Source organism: Echinops telfairi, unplaced genomic scaffold (assembly GCF_000313985.2).
Source record: "Echinops telfairi isolate 266 unplaced genomic scaffold, ASM31398v2 ScPeMD7_5592;HRSCAF=6446, whole genome shotgun sequence".
In the NCBI taxonomy this organism is placed as follows: Eukaryota; Metazoa; Chordata; class Mammalia; order Afrosoricida; family Tenrecidae; genus Echinops; species Echinops telfairi.
Genome location: NW_022109491.1, coordinates 46,362,070 through 46,387,054, shown reverse-complemented (window position 1 = coordinate 46,387,054; position 24,985 = coordinate 46,362,070). Strand labels below are relative to the sequence as shown.

Genomic DNA, 24,985 nt, shown 5'->3' with positions numbered 1-24,985 from the left:
TGGATTGATGCAATGGCTGCAACCAGGGGCTCAAACATACGAACGAATGTGAGGATGGTGCAGGACCGGGCAGTGTCTTGCTCTGTGGTACATAGAGTCGCCATGAGTTAGAATCAACTTGATGGCACCTAACAACAACAACAGAGATGATTTCAATTATATGCAAATACCATACCTTTTACCTAAGAGCAACCGAAGATTTGGGAATGCATGGGGTTCATGGAATCAATCCCCAACAGATATTGAAGTATGACTGGACCCATACATAGCAGGGAGGTAGAAAAAGTTCACAGGAGAATTCCATTCTCTTTTAATTCCTTTTTCCATGCACTTTTTGACCTATCCTCATATAGTTCTCTCTATATGTATATACAGGTGTGTGTGCATACATATATTCATACATAAGTAAAAGATAGAAGGAGCAATTATAGATACTTCTTAGACATACCAAATACCTTATGAGTTTGGTTTCCTGGGTTTGAAGGCATATAGAACTACAATCTTGAAGAACAACTCAGTCAATTGATATATATTTAATAAAGTTTATGTTCAACTTTTTAGTTTGGTGAGTAACACCTGGGGTCTTAAAGGCTTGTAAGTGGCTGCGTAAAATTCAACTTTTGGCATCTACTCAGATAGCACCAAAAGAAAAGAGGAAACCAAGACCTCAAGGAAGAAACTAGTATACAAGACTCTACCCTGAGATCAGAGCGAGATGAAGTCTGGCCATAATACTGACCGTATCATAATAGATGTATCCTGACGGAATGGGACAGAGCTCAAATTCTTTAAAAGTAACCACTTACTGGAGCAATGGAGACAGAAAGCCTCCCCAAGACCATTAACCTGAGATACTCCTTAAATCTTAAAACGGAAACCATCATGAAGTGTAATAGAGTGGCTCATAAAACAAAGAATATAACCTCTGAATACTGTGCTCCTGTAAGAGACCAAATGGTCAGCGATTACCCTAAAACAAGGATAGGCAGGTAAGAGGCAGGGAAACGAGATGGAAGTTGTTAGGCGTCTTTGAGTTGAACAGCAACCCTATGTAAACAGTACAGAACATTGCCCATCCCACACTCTCCTCACAAGTTTTGCTTTGTTTGTGCCGGGTGTTGCAGACACTATGTCAATCGTCTCGCCGCGGCTCTTCTTTTGTGCTGACCCTCTATTTTACCAAGCATGATTGATTTTTCACAGCCTAATTTTCCCTGAATATCTTATGTACAAATTGTTCGATAGGACAATAATCTCCCCCAAAATACAATTAAAAACAATTTTTAAGAAAAAAATAAGATCTATGAAAATACTGACAGCCATGAAAATGTTGGAAGTCAAATAGGCACCACAAGAGAAAATTTTGTTCATTATATCTTATCCATTGAATGATTGTTTACATATAAAAGCAGCATTGTTTAAAACAGCAAGAACAAAAAGAAGGTGAAATGAAGACATTCTCATACTGTTCAAAGGTTCTGAAATTGAAGTACCTGAAGACCCAGGGCAACTTGTTCAAGACGAGGCCCTGCTCCATCTTGACCTTTCCGTCTGACTTCATTTTGTCAACTCTGCCTTTAGCTTATTAATAGTTAAACTTTCCATAGATTTCATCAGGCCGCTAAGGGAATGTTTCTCTCTGTGGTCAAGCTACTAAGCCTGTGGAAGAATGATCCTGAGGCTAGCATCTTTTCCCAGGCCTCCAGCAACAGCAACTATTTCAAAGTGCTTGCCTAGACACCTACTGCTAACAAAAGATTCTCAGGAGAGAATGCTTTCTACTCATCTTGCAACTATCAGTTGCACACCACCACAATAGTTACATATTTTTACAATTATCTAAGCCCATATATCCACAGATATAAACCACAATATATACCAACTCCAAACTCACTAGCACTAAGTCAATTCTGACTCATACGGACCCTATGTGACAAGACGGAATTGCCCTCCTAAGTTTCCAAAACGGTAACTCTTTCTAGGAATAGAAAGTTCCCACAGAGCTGCTGGTGTTTTCGAACTGCTGTCCTTGCACTCTGCCTCCGGGGTTCCTTGAATCTGTCTTAAACTAATATTACACTCCTCTCTTCAAAATGTGCTTTCCTAAGCACTTCCCCACCAATCATCATATTATAACCCGAGACGGTTGTGATCTTTGTTCCCCAGAGAATATTTTGTGAGACTCAGTTTCCATTTTGTGAGATGCAGCATGTTTCCAGTCCAAACTACCTTTTGCTTTTAATGAATCCCCTTTATTTTAAACAGAGTAAGCTTTGTTACTCTACAATATATACACTGAGAGTGGTTATCATTCAAAGAAGATTATCACTCAAAGAGTACTAGTAAAAGTTGTATTCTCTAAAAAGAATAAAATCAAAATGAGAAGTGGCATGCAAGATACATTGCTGAGCTGGAAACAGGTAACATGCAGGTATACATGTATAGATGGCAAACAGAAATGATAATTTTGCTTAAAAACAAAGAAACAAATTACCAGACAAAAAAAAACAAACGTTAAAAGGATGGTAAACCATTCTAAGAATTTGTATTTATAGAGGGAACTACAGGTGATTAACTTTCATTAGTCATATTAATTTTGCTCTATCAATAATGCATAGGTGCACATGTAAGGAACTCATCAAGCACCTTGTTATTTTAATAGTTATTTGTTTGCTAGGTGACTTCTTTGGTAATGTGTGGAGCTGTCAAGCCAGTTTCAATACATGGCTATCCCTTTGTGCAGCAAAAAGAAACACTGCCTGGTCTTGTGCTGGCCTTACGATTGTTATGTTTTTGTCCATTGTTGCAGCCACTACATCAGTACATCCTGTTGAGGATCTTCCTCATGTTCACTGACGTTCCAATTTACCCAGCATGATGTCCTTTTCCAGAAACTGATCTTTTTTTTAATGATAATTTAACAATAATTTATCAATCTCATTCAATGTATCAAACTTAGTAAAGCAAGACAACGTAAAGATATTTAATATCCAAGATACAAGTATGGCAAGTGTTTCAAGTTGGTTACAAATTGCTGCAGTTTGAATGAAATAACTGCACAGATAAAATGTGCTTGAAGTAATTATATAATTACAAATCGATAAACATATTTTGGCAATCACTAAAAAAAGCTTGCATCGAAATCCTCAACTGTTTGCTTGCAAAACATTTTTCTATTTTTGAAGGCAGATATCATTACTGGGCATTTTTCACTGATTTTCTTTTTAATTCTGTAAAATTATTATACTCGTCTTATAGTTGAAGATAAAGGATTTAAATAAGGCACAGTAGCAGGGAATTTAAACATCTATTTATCTAACCACAGGGCTTGGTGTCTTGCTACTTTTAGTCACTCTGGGGGCTGATGTTCTTTTTTCTGATTTCATCTGGTTTTAAAACAGCTTCTGTTAGATTCCAAACATTACTTATTCGGACCCTCAAAGATCACAAAACCTAGATTGTAAAGAGGCGCCGGGCCGCCAGGGGGCGCGACAGATTGGCGTTTGACATTGTGGGAGAGAGATTCCGCCAGCCCGTCCTTCCCCGCCCGCCAAGCTGTTCGAATCGAAGGTGTCCAGTGGCGCCTGGCAAATCCACGGCCACCTCAGTCCCGGGGTCTGACCTGAGGATAAGCCCGTGATGCCCTGGATCCAGAATCCACGTATCTATCAAGACGCGGTACCAACTTCACCAGCAGCTCCACCAGGCGCACTCCTCCTCCAGCAGCAGACAGGACGCACACCGGTTACCACGGAGACGACGTCCCCTCCCCAGTCACGTCGCGTAGGAAGTGCCAAAGGTCAACCCAGCTAGTTCTGCTTCCGGTCCGGGTCTTGCTTGTTGCCGGAAAGCTTTCAGGTGTTGGGGAGCACTCTTCAAGCCAACTTTTGGAGTTCAGGGGTGCTGGAGGCCCCTTATCGCAAACATGGCGGCCTCCACCGCGGCTGGAAAGCAGCGAATTCCCAAAGTAGCCAAAGTAAGCGATCGCTTCCCAGCGGCCTTGAGGGGTGGGGTTTGGGGGGAGACGGTGCTCCTCGCAAGCTGGGTCTCTGGTATCCTTAGCGGGAGAGAGCGCTGTTCTGGACTAGGCCCCTAGAGGCTTAGTTGCTTGACGTTAGTGGCCGACCGTTCGAAACCAGCAGCAGTTCTGGGGAGAAAGACAGGCGGTCTGCTCCCGTTATCTCCAACACGTTCGGGGGCAGCCCTGTCCCGCCCCGTGGGATCACTATGAGGACAACCCGACTCGAGGGCACTGAGTTTGGGTGCGGGGTTAGTGTGCAACAAAAAGGTAAGATCAGGACCCTCGCGGCGCGCAGCCCTTGTCACTCAGAGCACGGTGCCCGTTGGCATGGCTTTCCTTTGATGAGAGGTTTTGGCTGAGCGAGGGGATGATCGTTCCACAGATAGATGCCTAACCGGACCCTCGGCCTCACAGAGAAATAGGAACATGTCCTACGAACAGTTTGTCTTGTAGTCTTGTGAAGGTCACAGACTAAACAGCGTTGATGTGTTTTCAAACTCGAGTATCTGCCAAATACAGAAATGTCTTTTGTCCCAAAAGGTGAAAAACAAAGCCCCGGCTGAGGTACAGATAACTGCTGAGCAACTGCTAAGGGAGGCTAAAGAAAGAGAACTTGAGCTGCTTCCCCCGCCGCCTCAGCAGAAGATCACAGATGAAGAAGAGTTGAATGACTACAAACTGAGGAAAAGAAAGGTCAGTCGATGCGATAGTTTTCAGTCTGCTAGTATTGTTAGGAAGCTATGGGTCAGAGGGTGAATGGTCCTCATTGGTTGGAAATTCTGTAAGATAAGAAGAGGTTAGGATTTCTAGCCACATCAACTAATTTGGGTTACCAGACAATTGCACTTTGTGGAATGATAGAAGTATGCCTTCTTATCTGTTTTAAAGCACATAGAAAAATCCATTATCGAGGTAATTTTTGGTGCTAAATTGAAGTTAGCTGGAAGAAGAATGTCCTACTAAGACTGCATTTATACTTATCTGTGCTGCATTCGGTGGTACCAGTTAAGACATGGGGAAGCTGTGAAAAGGCTTTGAGATCTGATCTTTTTCAGCCAAAAGCATGGGGTTACCTGTAACCATTAATATTGCTGTGTGTTCTTATTAGCTGTTTTTGGTGGGTAAGTTATGCATGACATTATGAGACATTACAGAAACAACATGAAGGTACTAGTCAAAAGCATTTTCTTATTAGGAATAAATATAGTTCCTATTGGTTTGTTGTCATAGGCAATGGGAGAAAATTACGTGAATTTTATGTATGTTTTTCCCTTTGTTGATGTGTAAGTCTTTAAAGAAACACCAGTGATTCTGGTTCTTTTTCGTGTGTAACTTTTAACGGATTCCAGAATGTTGTTTCTTTTAAATAAGAACAGAAGGATGGCTTCTAAATATGAAATTAATAAGCAAAGGGTGATGTCATTTTTAGTTTTTTGCTTTTGTTTTGACCCTGTTCGCGTTTCTCTAGACTTTCGAAGATAACATAAGGAAAAACAGAACTGTCATCAGTAACTGGATAAAGTATGCACAATGGGAAGAAAGTCTAAAGGAGATTCAAAGGTAAAATTCTTGAGAACAATTTTTGTATCTGAATATGCCATGCGGTAACAAACGCAAAAAATAGAAATCATTGCAGTACAAGTCAAAGATTGTGTCCCTGGCAGTAATTCTAAATTTTTGTTCCATACACTCATTAGGTTCTTTAGATGGTCTTCTTGGGCACTATGGGAGGAGGGTAGTCCAGGGGAGACAGCAGAAGAGGTCCCATATAGGTGGGTGGTGTTATTACCACCATCCCCTTTATAACCAGAGAAACCCACTTTCATCTGCTTATTATACATTGAGGGTTTTTTAAGTGCCCTACTGAAATGCAGCAGCCAAAAAAATAAATAAAACATGAATGTGATGTTATTAATTGAACTTATTGACCAGCCTCGCCTCATTCTCCAAACATAGCCCCTGAACATGCCACTCTCTTGGTAAACATAAACTCATTCACGTTCTCAATTCTGAAAGTACGTACTACGTATTCTTTTCCTTAAGACATCTTCCCTTCTGCTCTGCTTTCCTGTGTACATTTATCACTACATTGTAATTACATGTTTATCTTTTTAGTAAGACTTTGCAAGGTCCTTGAGAACTAGCCTCTTGTCTTTTTACCTTCCTATATCAAGAGCCTTTCTCATGACAGACACCTATTGAAACAGTAGATTACAGAAAGTTTGGACTTTTTGCTCTATGTGTTGTGTGCATTCATTTGATGCCCTTCAAATCTTGCTTCCAAAGGGCTCGGTCCATATACGAGCGCGCCTTAGATGTAGACTATCGAAATATTACACTTTGGCTGAAATATGCAGAAATGGAAATGAAGAATCGCCAGGTCAATCATGCCCGAAATATCTGGGACCGGGCCATAACAACTCTCCCACGAGTCAACCAGTTTTGGTGAGTTTATGATGTAAGACAGAACCGATTTTGTAGCCTATAAAGATTGCCCATTCTTGTGGGACTTTTAGTTAATTGTGTGCATTTAAGTTTACAGTCTGCCTTATCTTTAAACATACTAAAAATACTTTTTAAATGTCTCGTAGCCTAAATCATGATCAGTGCTCATTAACTATGTAATCAGAACTAAAACTCTGATTATAATCTCTTATACATAAACTTCTCAAGTAAGGCAATTGTTAAAGGAAAAAATATTTTGAATTCTTCTATTTTCAGATTTATATCTTGCTATAAGAAACCATGCTTGTAAAATTGATTGTGGTAATGTTGCACAACTCTTTAACATATTCATATCATTAAATTGTATATGAACTATGTGTCAGTAAAACTTATATGTCAATTGAAAGTTTTTAAGTAAACTTAAAAAAACATGTTTGATTTAACTTGAGGATAAAGATTTAAATCATCTTCACATTTAACAAAGGAAGAATTAGAAATTATCAAAGATTTTTCCCACCCGCCCCCCAAATAAATCATGCAACAACTACCTTCAAACAATTTTGTTACAGGTACAAGTACACATACATGGAGGAGATGTTGGGAAATGTTGCTGGTGCCCGGCAAGTGTTTGAGCGCTGGATGGAGTGGCAGCCCGAGGAGCAGGCCTGGCACTCTTACATCAACTTTGAGCTTAGGTACAAAGAAGTAGATCGGGCCCGATCCATATATGAAAGATATATCCTTCAGACAAGGTTGCTGTTCCCCTTAGATGTTATCATTAATGATCAGAAAACAGTCATTAATACTGAATTCTAGAATTCATTAATTCTGAAGTCTAGAATGCAAGTTTGATCTGCTTAGTTTTATGAGGACATAGATTGTACACACTAAAAAGTTGATGGGCTTTATTTGGGGTGCTTAAGTGTCTTCCAGTGAGGCTTTGGATTTATTTGTGTGGTTCTCTGTAGAAAATAACAAGCTAAGATCCTGGATGATATTAGTTACCTGCATGATTGTGAAGTTGTAATCAAAGCTTTGCTGCTTGCTAGAGGTGTGGCCACAGGAAATTATTTCACTGTAAGTTTGCTCATATTTAGAGATGAAACAATTTAAGCAAGATTTAAAATACTTGCCATGCTCTAATTGTGAAGATTAAATGGTACATGTGACAGCACTTTTAGGGACTGAAGCATTAAGTAATTTTAAGATCTTAATTACCACTCCAAGGAGCGCTGGTAGCATAGTAGGTTACTCATTGGGTTGCTAATCACAAGGCCAGCAGCTGTTCAAACCCACTGTGGACTCCACAGGAGAAAGATGAGACTTTTTGCTCCAGTAAAAATTTACAGTCTGAGAAACCCACAGGGTCATTTCTATCCTGTCCTATCATGTCACTGTGAGGCAAAATTGACTCCGTGGCAGTTAATTTTGAGTTTAATTACCTCTCCACTCCCATTGAATCAATTTTGACGCTTAGCAACTTTCCAGGACAGTATAGAATTGCTCCTTTAGGATTCCAAGGCTACAGATCTTTATAGTCATGGACAGCTTACTGTGGGCCGGTAGCAGCTGGTAGGTTTGAATGCTGACCTTGTGCCTAACCCAGCTCAGTATTTAGCCTACTATACTACCAGGGTTCCTTTAATTATTTCTGCTTGCTTTAATATTATTGGTTTACCAAAAGCTCTTGTAGCACTTGCTATATGTGTTTGGCATTAAAGCATTTGACAGATAATAAAGTAATTTAATCTTAATGGTAACCTTGTGAAGTAGGATTACAACATTCTACAGATGAGGAAATCATGGAGCTTAATATTGTGTATCTCGCCCAAGACCTACTAGGTCAGCGGTTCTCAACCTGTGGGTCACGACCCCTTTGGGAGTCCAACCTTTCACAGGGGTCGCCCAATTCATAACAGTAGCAAAATTACAGTTATGAAGTAGCAGTGAAAATAATTTCATGGTTGGGGTCACCACAACATAAGGAACTGTATTAAAGGGTCGTGGCATTGGGAAGGTTGAGAACCACTGTACTACGTAGTGATGGAGATGGGATCTATAGAGTAAATTCAGAACATATGCTTTTAATCTGTTATCTGAAAGTATTACTACTTGAAATTAGCCCTCAAGTACAGTAGCTTAAAAGTAGATCTTTTGAAAAATAAAATGGCAATTAAGAATTTTTTCTTGCCTCTAGTTAACTTTTTTTGGGTGACATGTGTTTTTCTTTCTTGTTTCAAGTACTAGTATTATCAAGTGTGGAATACTTACTGCCATCCAGTTGACTCCAACTCAGAGTGACCCTGTAAAACAGAGTGCAGCTACCCCTGTGGGTTTCCAGGACTGAAACTCTGTATGGGAATAAAAAGCCTCCCCTTTACTTGAGCATATAATCAATTGGTATTGTTTATTGAGCATAATCTTTAGACAAGAAGCCGTGCTAGGAACTTTGGTTTGGGGTTTGCTGGGGGTTTTTTTCCTTAAAGTAGGCAGTAATGCGCTGAGGTTGGTATTATTTCTCCCTGATGACAAGTCACATAAACTATCCAACTCTGTTTTTTCATGCCTGGCTCGCATGACTGGTGATTTCTCTTTGGCTCTAACCTCCTGTTCATACTCACTACTACTACATTGAATAAACACTGGAGGGAGACAGAGATGAATGAAACACAGTCCTTGTCCTCAGAGATCATAGTTTAGTGGTTCTTCATCTTCATATTTGGGGTTTAATGTGTCTCCTTTAGTTGTGGTTTGTATTACTAATTTTTTGTTTTGTTATTGTTTGCTTGTTATTCTGGTTTGCTTTGCTTTATTTAAGCCACCTGTCCTGGTATTCTGTGTTTCCTTAATTCCTCTGTACTTGTCCTTGTACACCCTGATGTTAAAAACTGGATCAAGTATGCTCGCTTTGAAGAAAAACATGGTTATTTTGCCCATGCTCGGAAAGTCTATGAGAGAGCTGTTGAATTCTTTGGAGATGAGCATATGGATGAACATCTTTATGTTGCCTTTGCCAAATTTGAAGAAAATCAGAAAGAAGTAAGTGTACTATATATGCAACTCCATTATGTTGCAAAACAACCTAGAAAAGATTCCTTCTTGTGACTGATACATTCATTTCCATTTTGTTTTACTTATCCTCAGAGAAAAACGTCTTTAAATACAAACCACAGATTGCCTCAAAGAAACCAACTTGATCTTTGGAAATCCTGTGGGACAGTTCTACTCTGTCCTTATAGGATCACTGTGAATCAAAATTGATTTGATGGTAATGGGTTTCTTTTTAGTTGTTGGTTGGTCCTAATTGACAAGTTGTGACTACAGTTACAATATATTTTTAGAAAGTAATCATCCAATTTTTAGTTTGAAAGGGTACGAGTGATCTACAAATATGCCCTGGACAGAATTTCAAAACAAGAGGCCCAAGAACTCTTTAAAAATTACACCATCTTTGAGAAGAAGTTTGGTGATAGACGGGGTATTGAAGATATCATCGTGAGCAAACGAAGATTCCAATATGAAGAAGAAGTAAAGGTGCGTGCTGGTATAGAACATTATTTAGTGATAACTAAGCTATGCTAACTAGTACTCAATACAGTAAAATGGACATAGTATATTAGGACTATCGATGTTATGCAGTTGATAATGTGTCTGCAAGAAATTCACAGCTATTGCTACATTTTGAAAATGCTGTTTACTGCAAAACACTAGCAAAAGACATTTGGAATCCATTTGGGCTAATTTTTGAAAGAAGACGGCAGGGTCAGAGGTTAATACAAAGATAGCTATTTTCTATATCATCTTTTACCTTAACTGAGTGAAAAATGGAGATCTGGTTCTGTTCTCCGCTCTTTATCAGAACTGTGCTGTTTTGATTCACATTCTAAGATAGATGCATTTCCTTTACTGTTGTTTTGGTTTTTTTGAAAACTTGCTGGTGGCATTGTGGTTTGAATGTTGGGTTGCTAATTGCAAGGGTCAATGGTTCATACCCACCAGCTGCTCCGTAGAAAAAAGATGATGCTGTCGGAAGTCTCCACACACTGAACTAATTGTTAAAGAGGTGGTAGGTCAGCAAGATGGGCTCAAGAAGATGACTTACTTTAAAATATAGGTTTCACAATTGTAAGCATGATATGGTTCATTGTAATTTTAAATGTGCCCACTTTTGTAAATGTACAGTTGTTTTTGTAAGACTAGACACCTAATTATTGAGTAGATAACTTGGGAATGGTGGCTCTTGCTGTGGGACACCCGGCTAATCATTTATATTCTACAGTCATTCTTTGTTGTTTATAAAATCTTAGGAATGGTATATTAAAAGTGAGATCTTGTGAAATCTAGAAAGGTTGCTCTAATGTCGAAAGTCAATCAAATGCCTCCATTGGACTCATGTAGTTTAGCAAAGTTAGCTTTTGTTCTTGTTCTTATGCGTTAAGCTAGTTTTCTTTCTAGGCTAATCCACATAATTATGATGCATGGTTTGATTATTTACGCTTGGTGGAAAGTGATGCAGAAGCAGATACTGTACGAGAAGTCTATGAAAGAGCCATTGCCAACGTACCACCAATTCAGGAAAAGAGGCATTGGAAGCGCTATATCTATCTTTGGATCAATTATGCACTCTATGAAGAGTTGGAGGCAAAGGTAAAAAATGGGGAGAAAATTCCACTGCTAATGACTTTCTCTCCCAGTACTTACAGCTCACTTGCTGTGGTTAATAACTAATGTTTACAATCCTTAAAGCGATAGAATTGAGTTTTAAATGTTGGTAGGCCTCTGTCCAATCATATAGTTCTCCATTCACGGGGCATTTGTTAAAGAGCTGTGTTTCCCAAAGTGAGTGACAACACCCTCGAGTGAGGGGTGGGCTGCAGAAGATACTGGAGTGATACTTGGGAGATGCAAAAGCAGATACCTAAACTTTATCCTGTATTATAGGCTAAATATTTTTATTGCCAGCAGAGAAATTTTTTGAACCTCAAACATAGCATAGGTTTCCAAACGTATTAGCCTTACAGTTTAGGTCCCCGAGTTTGTTTATTAGGTGCCGTTGACTTGGGGATGACCCAAAGCAACCCTGTGTCCCACAGAACAAAATCCTGTCCAGTTCTGCACCATCTTCCAAGTTATGTTGAAGCCCATTGCTTCCGTTTAATTATATGTAGCTCCTTAGGTTTTCTCCTAAGCAGGGCTCATGGCTAGATTGTGCATTCTTCTAATAAAGATCAAGTACCATTTTCAGAGATTGGCTGTGTATAAATTAACAGACAGGTTAACTTTGTGTTATTCACCTGAGAATATAAAATCTCTTTCGGCTATCAGTCAAAAGCCTGCTTTACAAAAGAGCTCTCAGAGTTTGACGGCTGTGTTTTTGGTGATTCTTAAACCAAAGTTTGATGGCCAAAGGAAGTTCACAGTTTTTATCGTAAATGAAAGTAGACCATGAAACAGCAACTTGTGAAAGCATATTCACTGTTGAGGGTGTGTTTTTTATTAGTAGATTTAGTAACTTCTAAAATAAGCGTTTGCGGTAGACTTGAATATTTCATGAAATTTTCTCATCCTGTCGTAGGATCCGGAGAGAACAAGACAAGTATATAAGGCCTCTTTGGAACTAATTCCTCACAAAAAGGTAGGTAGGTTCTAAAAAAGTTACTTCCAGCCTGGCCAAAATCATGCTTTTGTTGTTTGTTAAATCATTCAACAAATTATATTTAATAAATATTTCCTTGTCTTGGGCATCGAAAAAAAGAAAAGGTAAGTAGTAAGATGGGCTCCATTGTTGAATCATTGTGTTCTTCCTATGTCTCTTATTAGTAACGAAAAGAAATAAATTGCTTTAATTTTTTTTCTTAAGATAGGCAATTTTCCTCTGAAAATAGCTCACAGTCCAGTTGAAAAGACAACATGCTAATTGGAAAATGAACAGGACAAATTATATGTAAAAGAGGAACAAGGGTAATTGAGTAATTGACATCAAAGGAGAAAGACACGTGCAAAGAGCACACCGGGTGTGAGGGAGACAAGTAACCAGCTGTTTGTTAGTAATGGGCATGTGTACACAGGAGTGATAGCCTGCATTGTCTTAACCTGGTGCAGTATAGTCCTCTTGCTTGTAAATAAGCAGCAAAATATTTTCTCACTCTGAAAACTGATTGCTGGCAGCCTTTAGTTAAGTACTTTAATTCAATTGGATTATCATGAGTATGTTAAAGTTTCTTGGGTTTTTTTATGCTTTTGTCTTCTAGTTCACATTTGCCAAAATGTGGGTGATGTATGCACAGTTTGAAATAAGACAGAAAAATTTACCATTTGCCCGAAGCGCTTTGGTAAGTAAAGAAAGGATCAGAAGCATCATTAAGTTCTTTAAAAAAGAATTTAAAATCTTAGGGCTGACAAGTTATACAGTTCCTATTTAAAAAGTGACTGAAATGTTAGGCCTTTATAACCCAGAATCTGTTAGGAAATACATAGCCTTCGCACCTTTTTACTTTGGCAGTTGGACTGACATCACCAAGACATGACTTGGTCACTCAAGTGGGGCAAAAGTGTTATCATTTTAAAACTCAGGCAAACTGTGTATCCAGTCAAAGGAAACGAGTTGTTAGGTGTGCCCAGGCCACGCATTTGGGTTGGACACAGGTCATTGGACCAAAAAGAGTGTTGCATTTTATTGCACATACTTAGAAATAGAGTAATACTGAACTTAAATGGGGTTAGATGTGGATTCTCTGGTTATTGAACATATCCAGTGAACAAAGTCCCCAAGAAATACTACTGTACTTACAGAGCTCATGGTCGGATAAACCCATACATGAGCTCCCTCTACCACTGTACTATGATCCCTACTGAAAGGAACAGATTGTTCCTAATCTAGGAGGTTGCACAGAAGAAACTGAAGAAGCAAAAACGTATGGCTAAGGAGTAAATTAAGCTGAAGGTAAAATCTAATGGAGGGAAAAGAAAACACAGCCTTTGGAAAAAAGTAGATTATAATGCGTAAAAGTTTTGCTAGAGCAAACGAATATTCTGCTTCAACATAAGAAACTTCCATAACTAAGATTTTGTGAAAAATTTTTGTCTTAAATACACCTTTAAAATGTATACTTCTCAACAGTTGTTCTAAAATCCCTTTAATAGGAACAAGTGCTGTGTTTGAATCTTTATAAGCTACTTGCACCTCTGTGAACATCAAAGAGCCCTGTTGGGTAAAGTGAAGTGCTCAGTTGCTGAGTGATTAGCTGCCACAGGAGAAAAGACAATGGCAAATTGATTACAGATTACAACCTTAAAGATTACATCCCAGGAGACCCTGTAGAGCAGTTCTTCTCTGTCCTGTAGGGTCACTGTGAGTCATAATCGACTCATCAGCACACAACAATGTGTAGCATGCAGGCTTCATTCATTTACCATTTTATTTATAAGAGATTTATACATCTGACATTTTCCATAAGAGATCCTGTGAAACTTGAAGTAAAAACCAGCATATTTTCCTAAAACTCCTAAGCAGATACCCGTGAACACAGGCCCTCTTGCTGAGTAAATTGAGAGGTTTTTTTAACCTTTGTTCAGAACTAGCATGACCAGGGTGGGCTAAGAGAGAAGGACAGAGTAAGATACCATGTTTACAAGACACTTCCTCAGCAACAGCCAGTCTGCAGGGCATGTGAACAGTGTCTGTGCATAAGTTGAATTCATTAATGCATCACAGTGGTTTGATCATTTTTTTTCCCAGGGAACTTCCATAGGCAAATGTCCAAAGAACAAACTATTTAAAGGATACATAGAATTGGAGTTACAGCTTCGAGAATTTGACAGATGCCGGAAGCTTTATGAAAAATTTCTTGAGTTTGGACCCGAAAATTGTACCTCTTGGATTAAATTTGCAGAATTAGAAACAATCCTTGGTGACATTGAGCGAGCCCGGGCCATCTATGAGTTGGCCATCAGCCAGCCTCGCCTGGACATGCCAGAGGTGAGGGGCTAAAACCAAACATAACTTTGTTTTAGATGCTTCTCTCATAGCACATTGATGGCCAACGTTAACTGTATGTATGTTAGAGCATAAAGACCAATTAGCGTCCATTCTTTTCCAATTATCAAAAGTAGGACTTTGGGGTTTTAGGATAATGTGGGTGGAAGAGGAAGACTAACAACCTTATAATTAGAAAGCAGTAATTATCCAGTTTGATACCCAAGATAATTGGGGTATGAAGGGTGATTGGCTTCTTACCTCTAATTTTCAAACAGCCTGGCTAAAAGGAATGGGGAAAGAAGGCAAAACTGCCCCATCCAGACATTGCTTTGGTAGACCAATAAAAGGGGCTCCGGCAAGCCAGAATGTTATAGGAGCTGCTCTCTTGGAAATGCTGGCCAGTCCAGTCACAATACCTGGAAACATCCCGTTGATATAATAGGACTTTTAAAAAAATCATGGGGGAAATTGAATTTCTCAAGAAACATAAAGTTCAGCACAGCCATTTTGTTAATCTTACACTAACATTACTAAAATGGTTTGGATCCTCCTGAACATGTTAGGGCAGGGTTTTTATGTATTACTGGCACCATCAATTCATCCACTAGACAGCCTGCTTCAAAGGCCGCTTTACTCATCCTTGTGCACTGACAGTAACTAGCAGGTGGCATCTGTTCAATGAATGCATGTTGAGTTCACTGAAATAACAAGGAATTTCTAGTAAAGTGATTGCAGAACAAACTACCTAATCCAGGCCTATGCCCTTCAAAGTTCCATTGAATGTGTAATATGAAAAAGTACCTGGGAACCTTCACACAACTTTTTCAACTCTTCTTGTTAAGTAACCACTTGAAAGATTAAATGAAAATCTCAAAATGAACCCGAGACCTGGAATCCTAGTGAAGATTCATCTAATCTGTAAATACTGGTACTTTTTATTTCATCCACATGCTGTCTGTTCTTTAATTGTACAATAAATGTTGAAGACTCATGTCCTTTAAATGATAATCTATATGAGACTAAACTATCAACAATTACTCTAAAAATAAGAAGCTAAAGGGTCAGGGAAACTAGAGTAATGAAAACAGAACAGCCATAATGGAAATGATGAGAATGTTCGCACATTTTTAGAATGTAGCCAGTAATGCTAAGCAGTTTGTTTACAACTTGTGGAATGAGAACCTAATCCGCTGGGCAAACCTTCACTGAAACACAAAGCATTATTTTTAAAACTTTCGAAGTCTTTTATTTTTGAATGGATATTAGATTGGTAGGCAAGATAGTCTTTGGATAGGGTCCCCTAGTTTTCTAAATGTCAAGATTGACCTATTATGTTACCCTTCTTAGGTGCTTTGGAAATCATATATTGATTTTGAAATTGAGCAGGAAGAAAGTGAAAGAACACGAAATCTTTACCGACGATTACTTCAACGAACCCAACATGTCAAGGTATTCTTTGCTTTGTAGGTTTTTTGCTACAATCATCAGGTTTCAAATGAAGAAAATGGTGTGTTTATATATCTTGTTTGATTTTGTTTTTAATTCACTTAAAACAACTTATTTTAAACCAAGAGAACCTGTGACTCAGAGGACTTTGGAATGTTAAGATTACACCAAATCAGTGTTTACATCTCTTACAAAGAAGTTGGATATCAGGGTTGGGGGTGGGAGGTTAAACTTTAAGACTACTTCAGATACCTAAATAAGTTTATTGTTGTATTTTATGAAATACAAGTTATGACACCACATTTGTGTTAAAATGTCATTAGTAAGAAATTACCCTTATTATTAATTTCTGGGTGAATGACTAATTTGGTTCTATAATATGGTTTTTCAAGGTATGGACCAGTTTTGCTCAGTTTGAGTTGTCTTCAGGGGAAGAAGGAAGTCTGGCTAAATGCAGACAGATTTATGAAGAGGCAAACAAAACCATGCGAAACTGTGAAGAAAAGGAAGAGAGGCTTATGTTGCTAGAATCTTGGCAACGTTTTGAAGATGAATTTGGAACCATCTCTGATAAGGAGAGAGTGGACAAACTCATGCCAGAGAAAGTCAAGAAGAGAAGAAAGGTGCAGCCTGATGATGGGGTAAGAACTAATAAGCTCCTGGAACTATTCCTTTCTGGGCAAATGAAAAGAAATCCATGACCTGAACCTTGTACTTGTAGGTGCATTATGTGCCGTCTTAAGGTAGGGAGAGGCAGTGGCCAGTGTTGGGAGTGGGAGAGACTTGGCAAAGACTATTGGTGGTAATTTATTCCAGAAACTCTATATAGTATTCTTAAGCAGGAAGTTGGTGTGGTGTGCAATGAAACCAAAGTTTGAGCTAGATGCCAATTAATAGAAAGCTTTGTAGGCCATATCAAGGAGTTTTGTGGAAATCATGGAAATATTTTACACATGGCATGACAGATCATTTCTGTAAGAACCTGGCATCTCCTACAGGTAGACGCTGGCTTATCTGGAGACAAGCAGATCAGTGTCTGTTGTAAATTAAGCACGTAATGAGGCACCTGGAATAGGGTGGGGCCTAAGTGAGTGCAATGTTTGGGAAGTGAAGTAAGTGTTGGAGGTGGTGATATAAATCTAAGAAAATTAGAAGTTGTCAAAAAATGAAATGAATGGCATAAAGATCGATAACCTAGGTATGAGTTGATATGGACTGTTATTGGCCATTTTGAATTAGAAAATTATATGATTTATTATGCTGGGAATAACGAGGCGTGGCAAGACAAACAACACAAATGGCGAGTATGTACATGGACTTCTCCCGATGAGCTATACCGAAATTGATTACATCTGTGGGAAGGATGCTGGAGAAGCTCATTATAGCAGCTAAAACCAGGTCAGGGACTGACTGTGCAAGAGATTATCAATTGCTCATATGTAAGTCCAGAATAAAGCTGAAGAAAACTAAAATAAATCCACAAGAACCAAAATATGACTTTCATTTTTATCTCCCACCTGAATTTCAAGAACATATCAAAAAACAGATTTGATGCATTGGGCAAAGAGAAATCAAAGAACTGAATAAAAAATGTCAAAGGGCAGATTGAGAAGACAGCCAAATATTATAATGAAATGTGCACAGGCCTAAAATTAGAAAACCAAGATACCAAGGGCTCAATAGAAAGTAACTGTCTAGAAAACAATGATGGGAACATGTATATATATGCCTGATACAATTGATGTATGGATTGTAATAAGCATTGTAAGAGCCCTCAATGAAATGATCGGGGGTGGGGGCAAAGAGGAAGAACATGATCAGTATGTCTTAAACCGAAAGAACTATGGAATAAATTGAAGGCTTGAGTTGCATGCAATATTCAAAGATTCTATAGACAAGATAGTGAATGATGCAAGAAGCTTCAAATGAAGATGGAAAGGGTACAATCACTGTACCATAAAGAACTAGTTGATATTGCACCATTTCAGGAAGTACCAGATGAGCTAGAACCAATAGTGCTGAAGGCAGAAGGTCAGGCAGCACTGTAAGTATTAGCCGAAAACAAGGCTCCAAGAATTGACGGAATAACAATTGCAATGTTGCAACAAGCTGATGAAGCTCTGAAAGCACTCGCTCATTTATGCCAGGAAATTTGAAAGGCAACTACTTGACACACTGACTGGAAGAGATCCATCTTTGTACCCATTCACCCAACAGAATGCTCCAACTATAGAACATTATATATATATGTATCCTGTGCCAATGACATTTTACTGAATATCATTCAACAATGGTTCAGGCCAGATTCAGAAGAGGATGTGGAACAAGGGATATCATTGTTGTTGTCAGGGGGATTTTATCTGAAAACAATATCAGAAAGATGTTTACTTGCATTTTATTGACTATACCAAGGCATTCAAATGTGTTCATAACAAACTATGGATAGCCTTGAAAAGAATGGGAATTCCAGAACATTTCATTGTGCTTATGTGGTCCTTGTACATTGATCAAGAGGCAGTTTTGCAAAGAGAACAAGGGAATACTGCATGGTTTAAAATCAAGAAGGATGTACAACCGGGTTGTATCCTTTCACCATATTTATTCGATCTAAATACTGTGTAAATAATCAGGTGTGTTATATGAAGAATGTGGCATCAGGATTGGAGTTGCATCTACAGTTGACATAACCTTGCTTGCTGAAAGGAAGACTTACAACATTTGCAGAAGATCAAGGGTTTCAGTCTTCAGTATAGATTACAATTCAATGTAAAGAAAACCAAAATCCTCAAAAGTGAATCAATAGGTAACATCATGATAAATTAAAAAAACAAATCCTAAGTTGTCAAACATTGCTCAAGGGGTGAAAAGATGAATTGCATTGGTAAATCTGGGTAACACCTCTTTAGATAGAGTAGTGAAAAGCCAGGGTGTCACTTTCAGCATTAAAGTTTACCTGAACCAAGCCTTGTTATTTTCAATTGCCTCATATGCATGTGAAAGTTGGACATCCAATAAAGAAAACCAAAGAAGTATCTGCATTTGAATTGTGCTGCTAGAGACTATGTAAATAGGACTGCTAAAAGGACAAATCTGTCTTGGAAAAAGTACAAACAGAGTCTTTAAAAGCAAGGATGACCAAAGTTCATCTTAGACAGGTAAACAGGAGAGACTAACTTCTGGAGAAGGTAAAGTTCAGGAGCAGTGAAAGAGGGAGGCCCTCAACGAGATAGATTAATACTGTGACTGCAGCAGCGGGCTCAAGCACACAACAATTGTGAGGATGATACAGGGCTGGACAGTGTTTCACTGATTGTGTATCCGGTTGTTATGGGTCAGAATCAACTCAATGACACCTAAACAGCACAAGAGAAAGTGTGCCAATAGATCTAGAATTTCTTCAGTCGGGGTTTTTAGCACCTGGTAAGCAAGTTATAAATACTAATCCAATAGCTACTTATTCCTGCTCAGCTCGGTTGTTTGTTTGTTTTGTTTTTTCTGTAAACTTTGTTACTCTGTGAAATGGAGAAAGGTTGGATTTGAACTTTGCGTTTCCCACTGAAAATTGCAACCAAAACGTGTTTGTCTTAGCTACGTCTCAGCATACTCTAATCATTTTCTTTCTATAGTCTGATCCAGGCTGGGAAGAATACTATGATTACATCTTTCCAGAAGATGCTGCCAACCAACCTAACCTCAAGCTCCTGGCTATGGCCAAACTTTGGAAGAAACAGCAACAAGAAAAGGAGGCTGCTGAGCATGACCTAGAAAAGGACATTGATGAGAGTGAATCCTGACTTTTTTTCCTATTGACAAATGCAGTGTTTTTATAACTAATACTTTGAAATGCTTATGATCCCTATGTATTATTTCACCAGCAATAACTTGGCTGGATTCTTTGACAGCTATTTTTTAAAAAAATTTAATGCCCTCATGTCTTGAGAGTTAAGGGTGGGGAATTCTAAGTAAAGGAACTTTTTTTTTTAACAAATGGGTTTCCTTACCTAAGCTTTCCTAATCTGTGTGTCTTGTGTCATGTATTAGTAAACCTTATTAAGGAACATTTTGCATATGCTGTAATTTCAGAACATTTTTAGGGTCCTCCTGGAAGTTTTGAGGTTTTATTTTTTCAAAGTCAGAATTCAAGATTAGTGTCCAGCTCTGCCACTTAGTAATATGTAATTTTACCATCACTGTTTCTTAATCATGAAATGGAGCTGATAATTTGCCAGCTCATTTTATAGATAGAAAGGAAATTACCTGGCATTTGCTAGGTACTACATTAGATATTCATGCCCAGGCACTTTCTTATATGAAGGGACTTTTTTAGTTTGTGGGAAAATGAAATGATAATTTTTCCAGTTTTGGAAATCTTGTATATTACTATAGAATTGAATGTGTTTTCTAAGCCAGTCTGCTAGCCTCTGCCTTTTACATGCCCAAGTTCAGTCCATTGAAATTCAGGATCATTACATCCATCTGTGGACTCTGATGTCATCTTTTTACCTCTTGGGTTGGGTGTTTTCCTACCTCCCTTTCTTATCGGTTTGTTGTGTGTGTGTGTGTGTGTGTGTGTGTGTGTATGTGTGTGTGTGTGTAGTTCATTTTTGCCTTCTTTCCACCCTTGAGCCAATGCTATCTTGGGGGGTGTTTTCTTTGTTGGCTTCTTGATGGGATTCTTCTATGTGGTGGTCTCTTATTTGTGCTCAGTAAGCGCTATTATTCTGCCCAGACTGGGTCAGCAAGGATCTTTTGTAGGGCTTAACGTATTTGAATTTTGTCTGGGAAGACTCTTCTCCATCTATCTTGACAGATAATTTGGCTGGATACAATATTCTTGAGTTTGTTATTTTCCTGCAATTTTTGGAATATGTTACTCCACTCTTTCTTCATGTCTGCTGATAGGTGTGAGCACATTCTTATGTGGGTACCTTATAGGTTACTGCTTGTTTATTGTTCCTAGCTGCTCTCACGATTTTCTCCTTTTCCTCAAAGTTAGATAGTTTAACTATTATGTGCCTTGGTTACCTCCTGGGATTCAGTCTAGCTGGTTTTCTTTTGGCCTCCTGAATGGTTGCCTGGTTTTCATTCATTAAGCCGAAGGTTTTCCACTTAAGAATTCCCTTACTATTTTTGTTGTTGACTTCTTCATTGTGTCTTGTTCAGGTAGTCCAATTACTCTAATGTTCCCCTTCATAGCATCAGACATGGATCTCAGGTTTTCTTCAGCTTCTCTGATTATCATATTTTACTGCCTTTCCCATTTGTTGACATCTGCCTGGTTATCTAGGTCACTGGTGCGATTCTCTGCCTCCTCACGTAAGTCTGAATTTGCTACTGGCTTTTGTTATCTCTTCCCTTAGGTCTTGTATTTCCCTTTGGCGCATGGCCTTTATCACCTCTATCATTTCATCCTTTTTCTGTATTATTTCCCTCATATCCTATATGACTCCAAGAAGCATTCTGAAAATTTTTTTTCTGTGGCAGATACATGTCTGGTTCTTCTGTGCACATCGTTAGGTTCAGGACTTCTGACATTGCCCTTTATTTCTCCTGTTTTCTCGTTTTGGTTGTTGGGGCTGATTGCTGTTTGCATTGTGTTTTAGAGGAGCCTGATGCCATTCTCCAGAGTCGTAGAGCACTGGACTCTCTCTTTGGGGGACGGACTTGTAGGAAATTCTTCAAGCTGCCTGCAGCTAACTGCAGTTGGATCAGCTACTGCTTTATCCTCCTGTGGTTTCACTCTTTCCCTAACCAACCAGTATTCTTTTATTTGGAGGGCAAGTTGGATGGTTCTCTCAGGACGCTGGTTGGGTGGTTTTGGACTCACGATGATGGCGCTGCACTGGATGATCTCAGAGGAAGCCATGGTGTGGTCCGGGGTGCCTGCTGCAACTAGAGTGCCACAGAGAGCAGGTGGGTGTGCCCACATTGGTATAGAGCACTGAGGATGATGGGGGGGGAATTGTGCTAGTCGATTAGATTGCCCTCTAGGTCACATAGATGGGGAGTTGGTGGAGCTGCATTAGGCCGTGTGAGGCACAACAGCAGGGGGGAGTAAGTTTCCTCAACCACGTGGGACCATGGAGGATGTGCAGAGGCTCCCCCAACCAAGTGGAGCACCCCAAAGGGTGGGCGGGACTTCCCCCAGCTGCTTAAGGGCCTTGGAGGGTAGGCATGAGTTCCTCTGCAGCAGAAGATGGGTGGGATTTCCCCAGCCTCGTGTTACTCTGCAGAGGGCGGAGCTTCCCAATCTGGGTGGAGGACAAGTGTAATTGCCCTAGACCAGGGGTCCTCAAACTTTTTAAACAGGGGGCCAGTTCACTGTCCCTCAGACCATTGGAGGGCCAGACTAGTTTAAAAAAAAAAAACAACTATGAACAAATTCCTATGCACACTGCACCTATCTTATTTTGAAGTAAAAAAACAAAATCGGCAAAAAACATCTGGCGGGCCAGATAAATGTCAACGGGCCACATGTGGCCTGCGGGCCATAGTTTGAGGACCCCTGCCCTAGGCGAAGGCGAGTGGCCTGAAGTCCAGCAGTGGCAAGAGGAAAGAGAAAATATAGATTGCTTGAAAAATCGTTTTTAGTGACTAAATTTCTGAACAGGGCCTTTTTTAACAACGTTTTAAATTGTTAGGTTCTAATCATTTGCTAAATTGATCTCTAATATTTTTTTAAAAGGATAACATGCAGTGAGAAATGGTGTCTCGTATTTAAATAAGTAAGGAATTCTGGTATAAGGAAGTCTTGAGTCAAGTCTTTTAATAGCTAAGTTTCTAAGCCTTTGATATGCCACATGATGTTATGAATCTCTAGGAATTCTGCCATATAACATGTTCTCCAGTTGTTCCTCATGATACTCCCAATATGTGCCATAAGAGAAAATACACTCATCACACATCACACTAAACAACTTTTAAAGCATATGTATATATAAAAACACACAGGTGTGTTAAAAAATTAAAGTAGCAAATATTTAATATTTGCTGATACCTGTGCTCACATTCTCAACCAAAAATATTGGTCTGAATTTACTGCCCCTGGTACCTGTTTCTTGTAGTTGGCCTGTATTTCTCAAGCACATTTCTCTTTTTGTTCATTGCCCATGCTATTTAGCACTTGTGTCTTCAAGAATGCTTTTCATACAAAGAACTGGAGCAATTTTAAACCTGCAAATTGAGTACTCACTGCAAAAGAAATAGATAAATTATAGCATTAAAATAAGATTCAGTGCTTAAGGGCAGAAGTAGAACTATCTATGCTCACTGGACAATGTCTGCTGGTAGGATGTCAGTTTTGTTACTGTTTAGTAGTAAGAATTTACCGTATATACTCATATAAGCCTAGTTTTTCAGCACATTTTTAATGCTGTTTTTGTGGTCAAATTAGGTACTTCGGCTGATATTCAGGTCGGCTTATACTCACTGTAGTATATATGGTAATATCCTTTGTTTTGACTAAGTCAAAGGATGATATATGAAAGCAGGTCAAAAACCTAACTTGTCATGGAGTCTTTTTATAATTATCCTGTTATATGTGTGCATAAAGAAAAACAATCACTGTTCATGTACTCAATGTAAATTCTGAAAAGTTTCTGATAGGCACCAGTGTGAAAGGAATGAAGGAAAGTTATTCAATTACTGGAGAACAAAACATACTGTTTTTTGGGTTTTTTTGAAACTAACTATAAGCATAAAGCGGAAGTTTAGTGGGAATCATGGAATTCACCTCCATAATCACCCCAACTTTACCAAAATAAGTCTTTTCGATAGTAAAAACCTTTATATAAAAATCATTCTTTGTGGGGTTTTTTCTTTCATTCACTGGATATTCAATTATTATAGGTGATGAAATTACATATGAAAATAGATGCATAGTTTAAAATCCAGTTACATGACTTTTCTTGAGGATTTGGGTGCTCCCCCCCTTAAAAATATCTCTGCATCTTTACATATAGAAAAGCAACATTTATACAATGTATTATGAGACTTTACAAAGACGAGGGACCGACTAAGATAACAAGTAATTAGGAAGAATTTACAAGAACGAAACGTCCATGTGGGCCACGATTGTCTCAGGTTTCCAAAAATAAAATCACATTAAGATGTACAATAATTTGAGAACTCACAAACCTTAAACAAACTTCCAGAAAACATTTGTAGGTCAAACAGTATATTTTACTATACATCTTATATTTATACATTTCATCTATGCTTTTAAAACTTCAACAGTTGAATATAAAAAATATAAGCAGCAGTGGTTCTCAGACATAGTATCTAGGAGAAAATTGGAGCAAGTTTTTCTGTAGGCATTTAGTGAGTATTACAAATCAAGATGGTGGAATGTCTCCTGACTCGGCTACCTTTTTGATCAACTTTTTACAGTGATTTGATTCCAATTCAGAGTGACCCTATAAGACAGTACAACTGCCCCATAACACAGTTTTCTAAGCTATAATATTTATGGGTTTGAACCACCAACTGTATAGTTAGCAGCAGCGCATCTTACAAAGCCATTATGCCACCAGGGTTCCTTTGAACAACTTTGGTAAGTATAATATTGCTAATTGGAAACAATGAGATATAAAATAAGTTAACTTGTATTTTGTTGATGTCCTTGAGACCTAAATGATTGTTTTCTCCTAATGGAGAAAAGATCCAATAAGAATTAATATTTTAAATAAACCATCTGGATGGAGCATCTGCCTAAGAACCACTGCCCATGGTTATTCAATGTCTTCAGGCCTCACAGGATGAGGTAATGGTATGATAGATTTCTTCTCTGTGTCTCTGGATAGTGCTTTCCTCATATCTGTTAGGAAGCAAAGGTAATGTAAGTATCCAAATATTAACACATGTAAAACATAGGTGTATGGCTAAAGTTTCAACCCCTATTTTCACCACCCCCAGATTCTAAAAGAAATGTACAATTCACCAGTGAACACGTGGGAGTTGGACACTAACCTTCCACCCAGTAGACCTATGAATAACGGGTTTAAATTACATGTCTATTTGGGTTTTTTTCCTATTGCTCAAGTTTTGGCAAGTACTTGATTAAAACACCATGTAATACTACTAATCATTAGGTGGGT

At 38.7% G+C, this 24,985-nt stretch overlaps 3 protein-coding genes across 3 annotated transcripts in view; 1 reads left to right on the top strand and 2 right to left on the bottom strand.

Annotated features, from left to right (window-relative positions):
- CFAP61 (cilia and flagella associated protein 61) overlaps positions 1 to 3,691 on the bottom strand; it is a 399,631-nt gene extending 395,940 nt beyond the window's left edge. The window contains exon 1 of the mRNA XM_045295176.1: positions 3,623 to 3,691. The gene's annotated coding sequence lies outside the window, so the exon portion shown is untranslated. The remainder of the gene's footprint in view (positions 1 to 3,622) is intronic.
- An 89-nt stretch (positions 3,692 to 3,780) lies between these two features.
- On the top strand, positions 3,781 to 19,950 carry CRNKL1 (crooked neck pre-mRNA splicing factor 1). Its single transcript, XM_004697804.3, has 14 exons — positions 3,781 to 3,976; positions 4,562 to 4,714; positions 5,490 to 5,581; positions 6,308 to 6,466; positions 7,036 to 7,202; positions 9,327 to 9,505; positions 9,830 to 10,000; positions 10,922 to 11,113; positions 12,042 to 12,101; positions 12,718 to 12,798; positions 14,205 to 14,444; positions 15,792 to 15,893; positions 16,283 to 16,531; positions 19,517 to 19,950. The coding sequence occupies exons 1-14, from the start codon at positions 3,926 to 3,928 to the stop codon at positions 19,682 to 19,684; spliced, it is 2,064 nt and encodes a 687-aa protein (XP_004697861.1). The 5' UTR covers positions 3,781 to 3,925; the 3' UTR covers positions 19,685 to 19,950.
- A 2,676-nt stretch (positions 19,951 to 22,626) lies between these two features.
- NAA20 (N-alpha-acetyltransferase 20, NatB catalytic subunit) overlaps positions 22,627 to 24,985 on the bottom strand; it is an 18,291-nt gene continuing 15,932 nt past the window's right edge. The window contains exons 6-7 of the mRNA XM_045295175.1: positions 24,858 to 24,873; positions 22,627 to 24,769 (exon numbers count right to left, since the gene is read on the bottom strand). Coding sequence (XP_045151110.1) covers positions 24,620 to 24,769; positions 24,858 to 24,873 — 166 coding nt within the window. The 3' untranslated portion in view covers positions 22,627 to 24,619. The remainder of the gene's footprint in view (positions 24,770 to 24,857; positions 24,874 to 24,985) is intronic.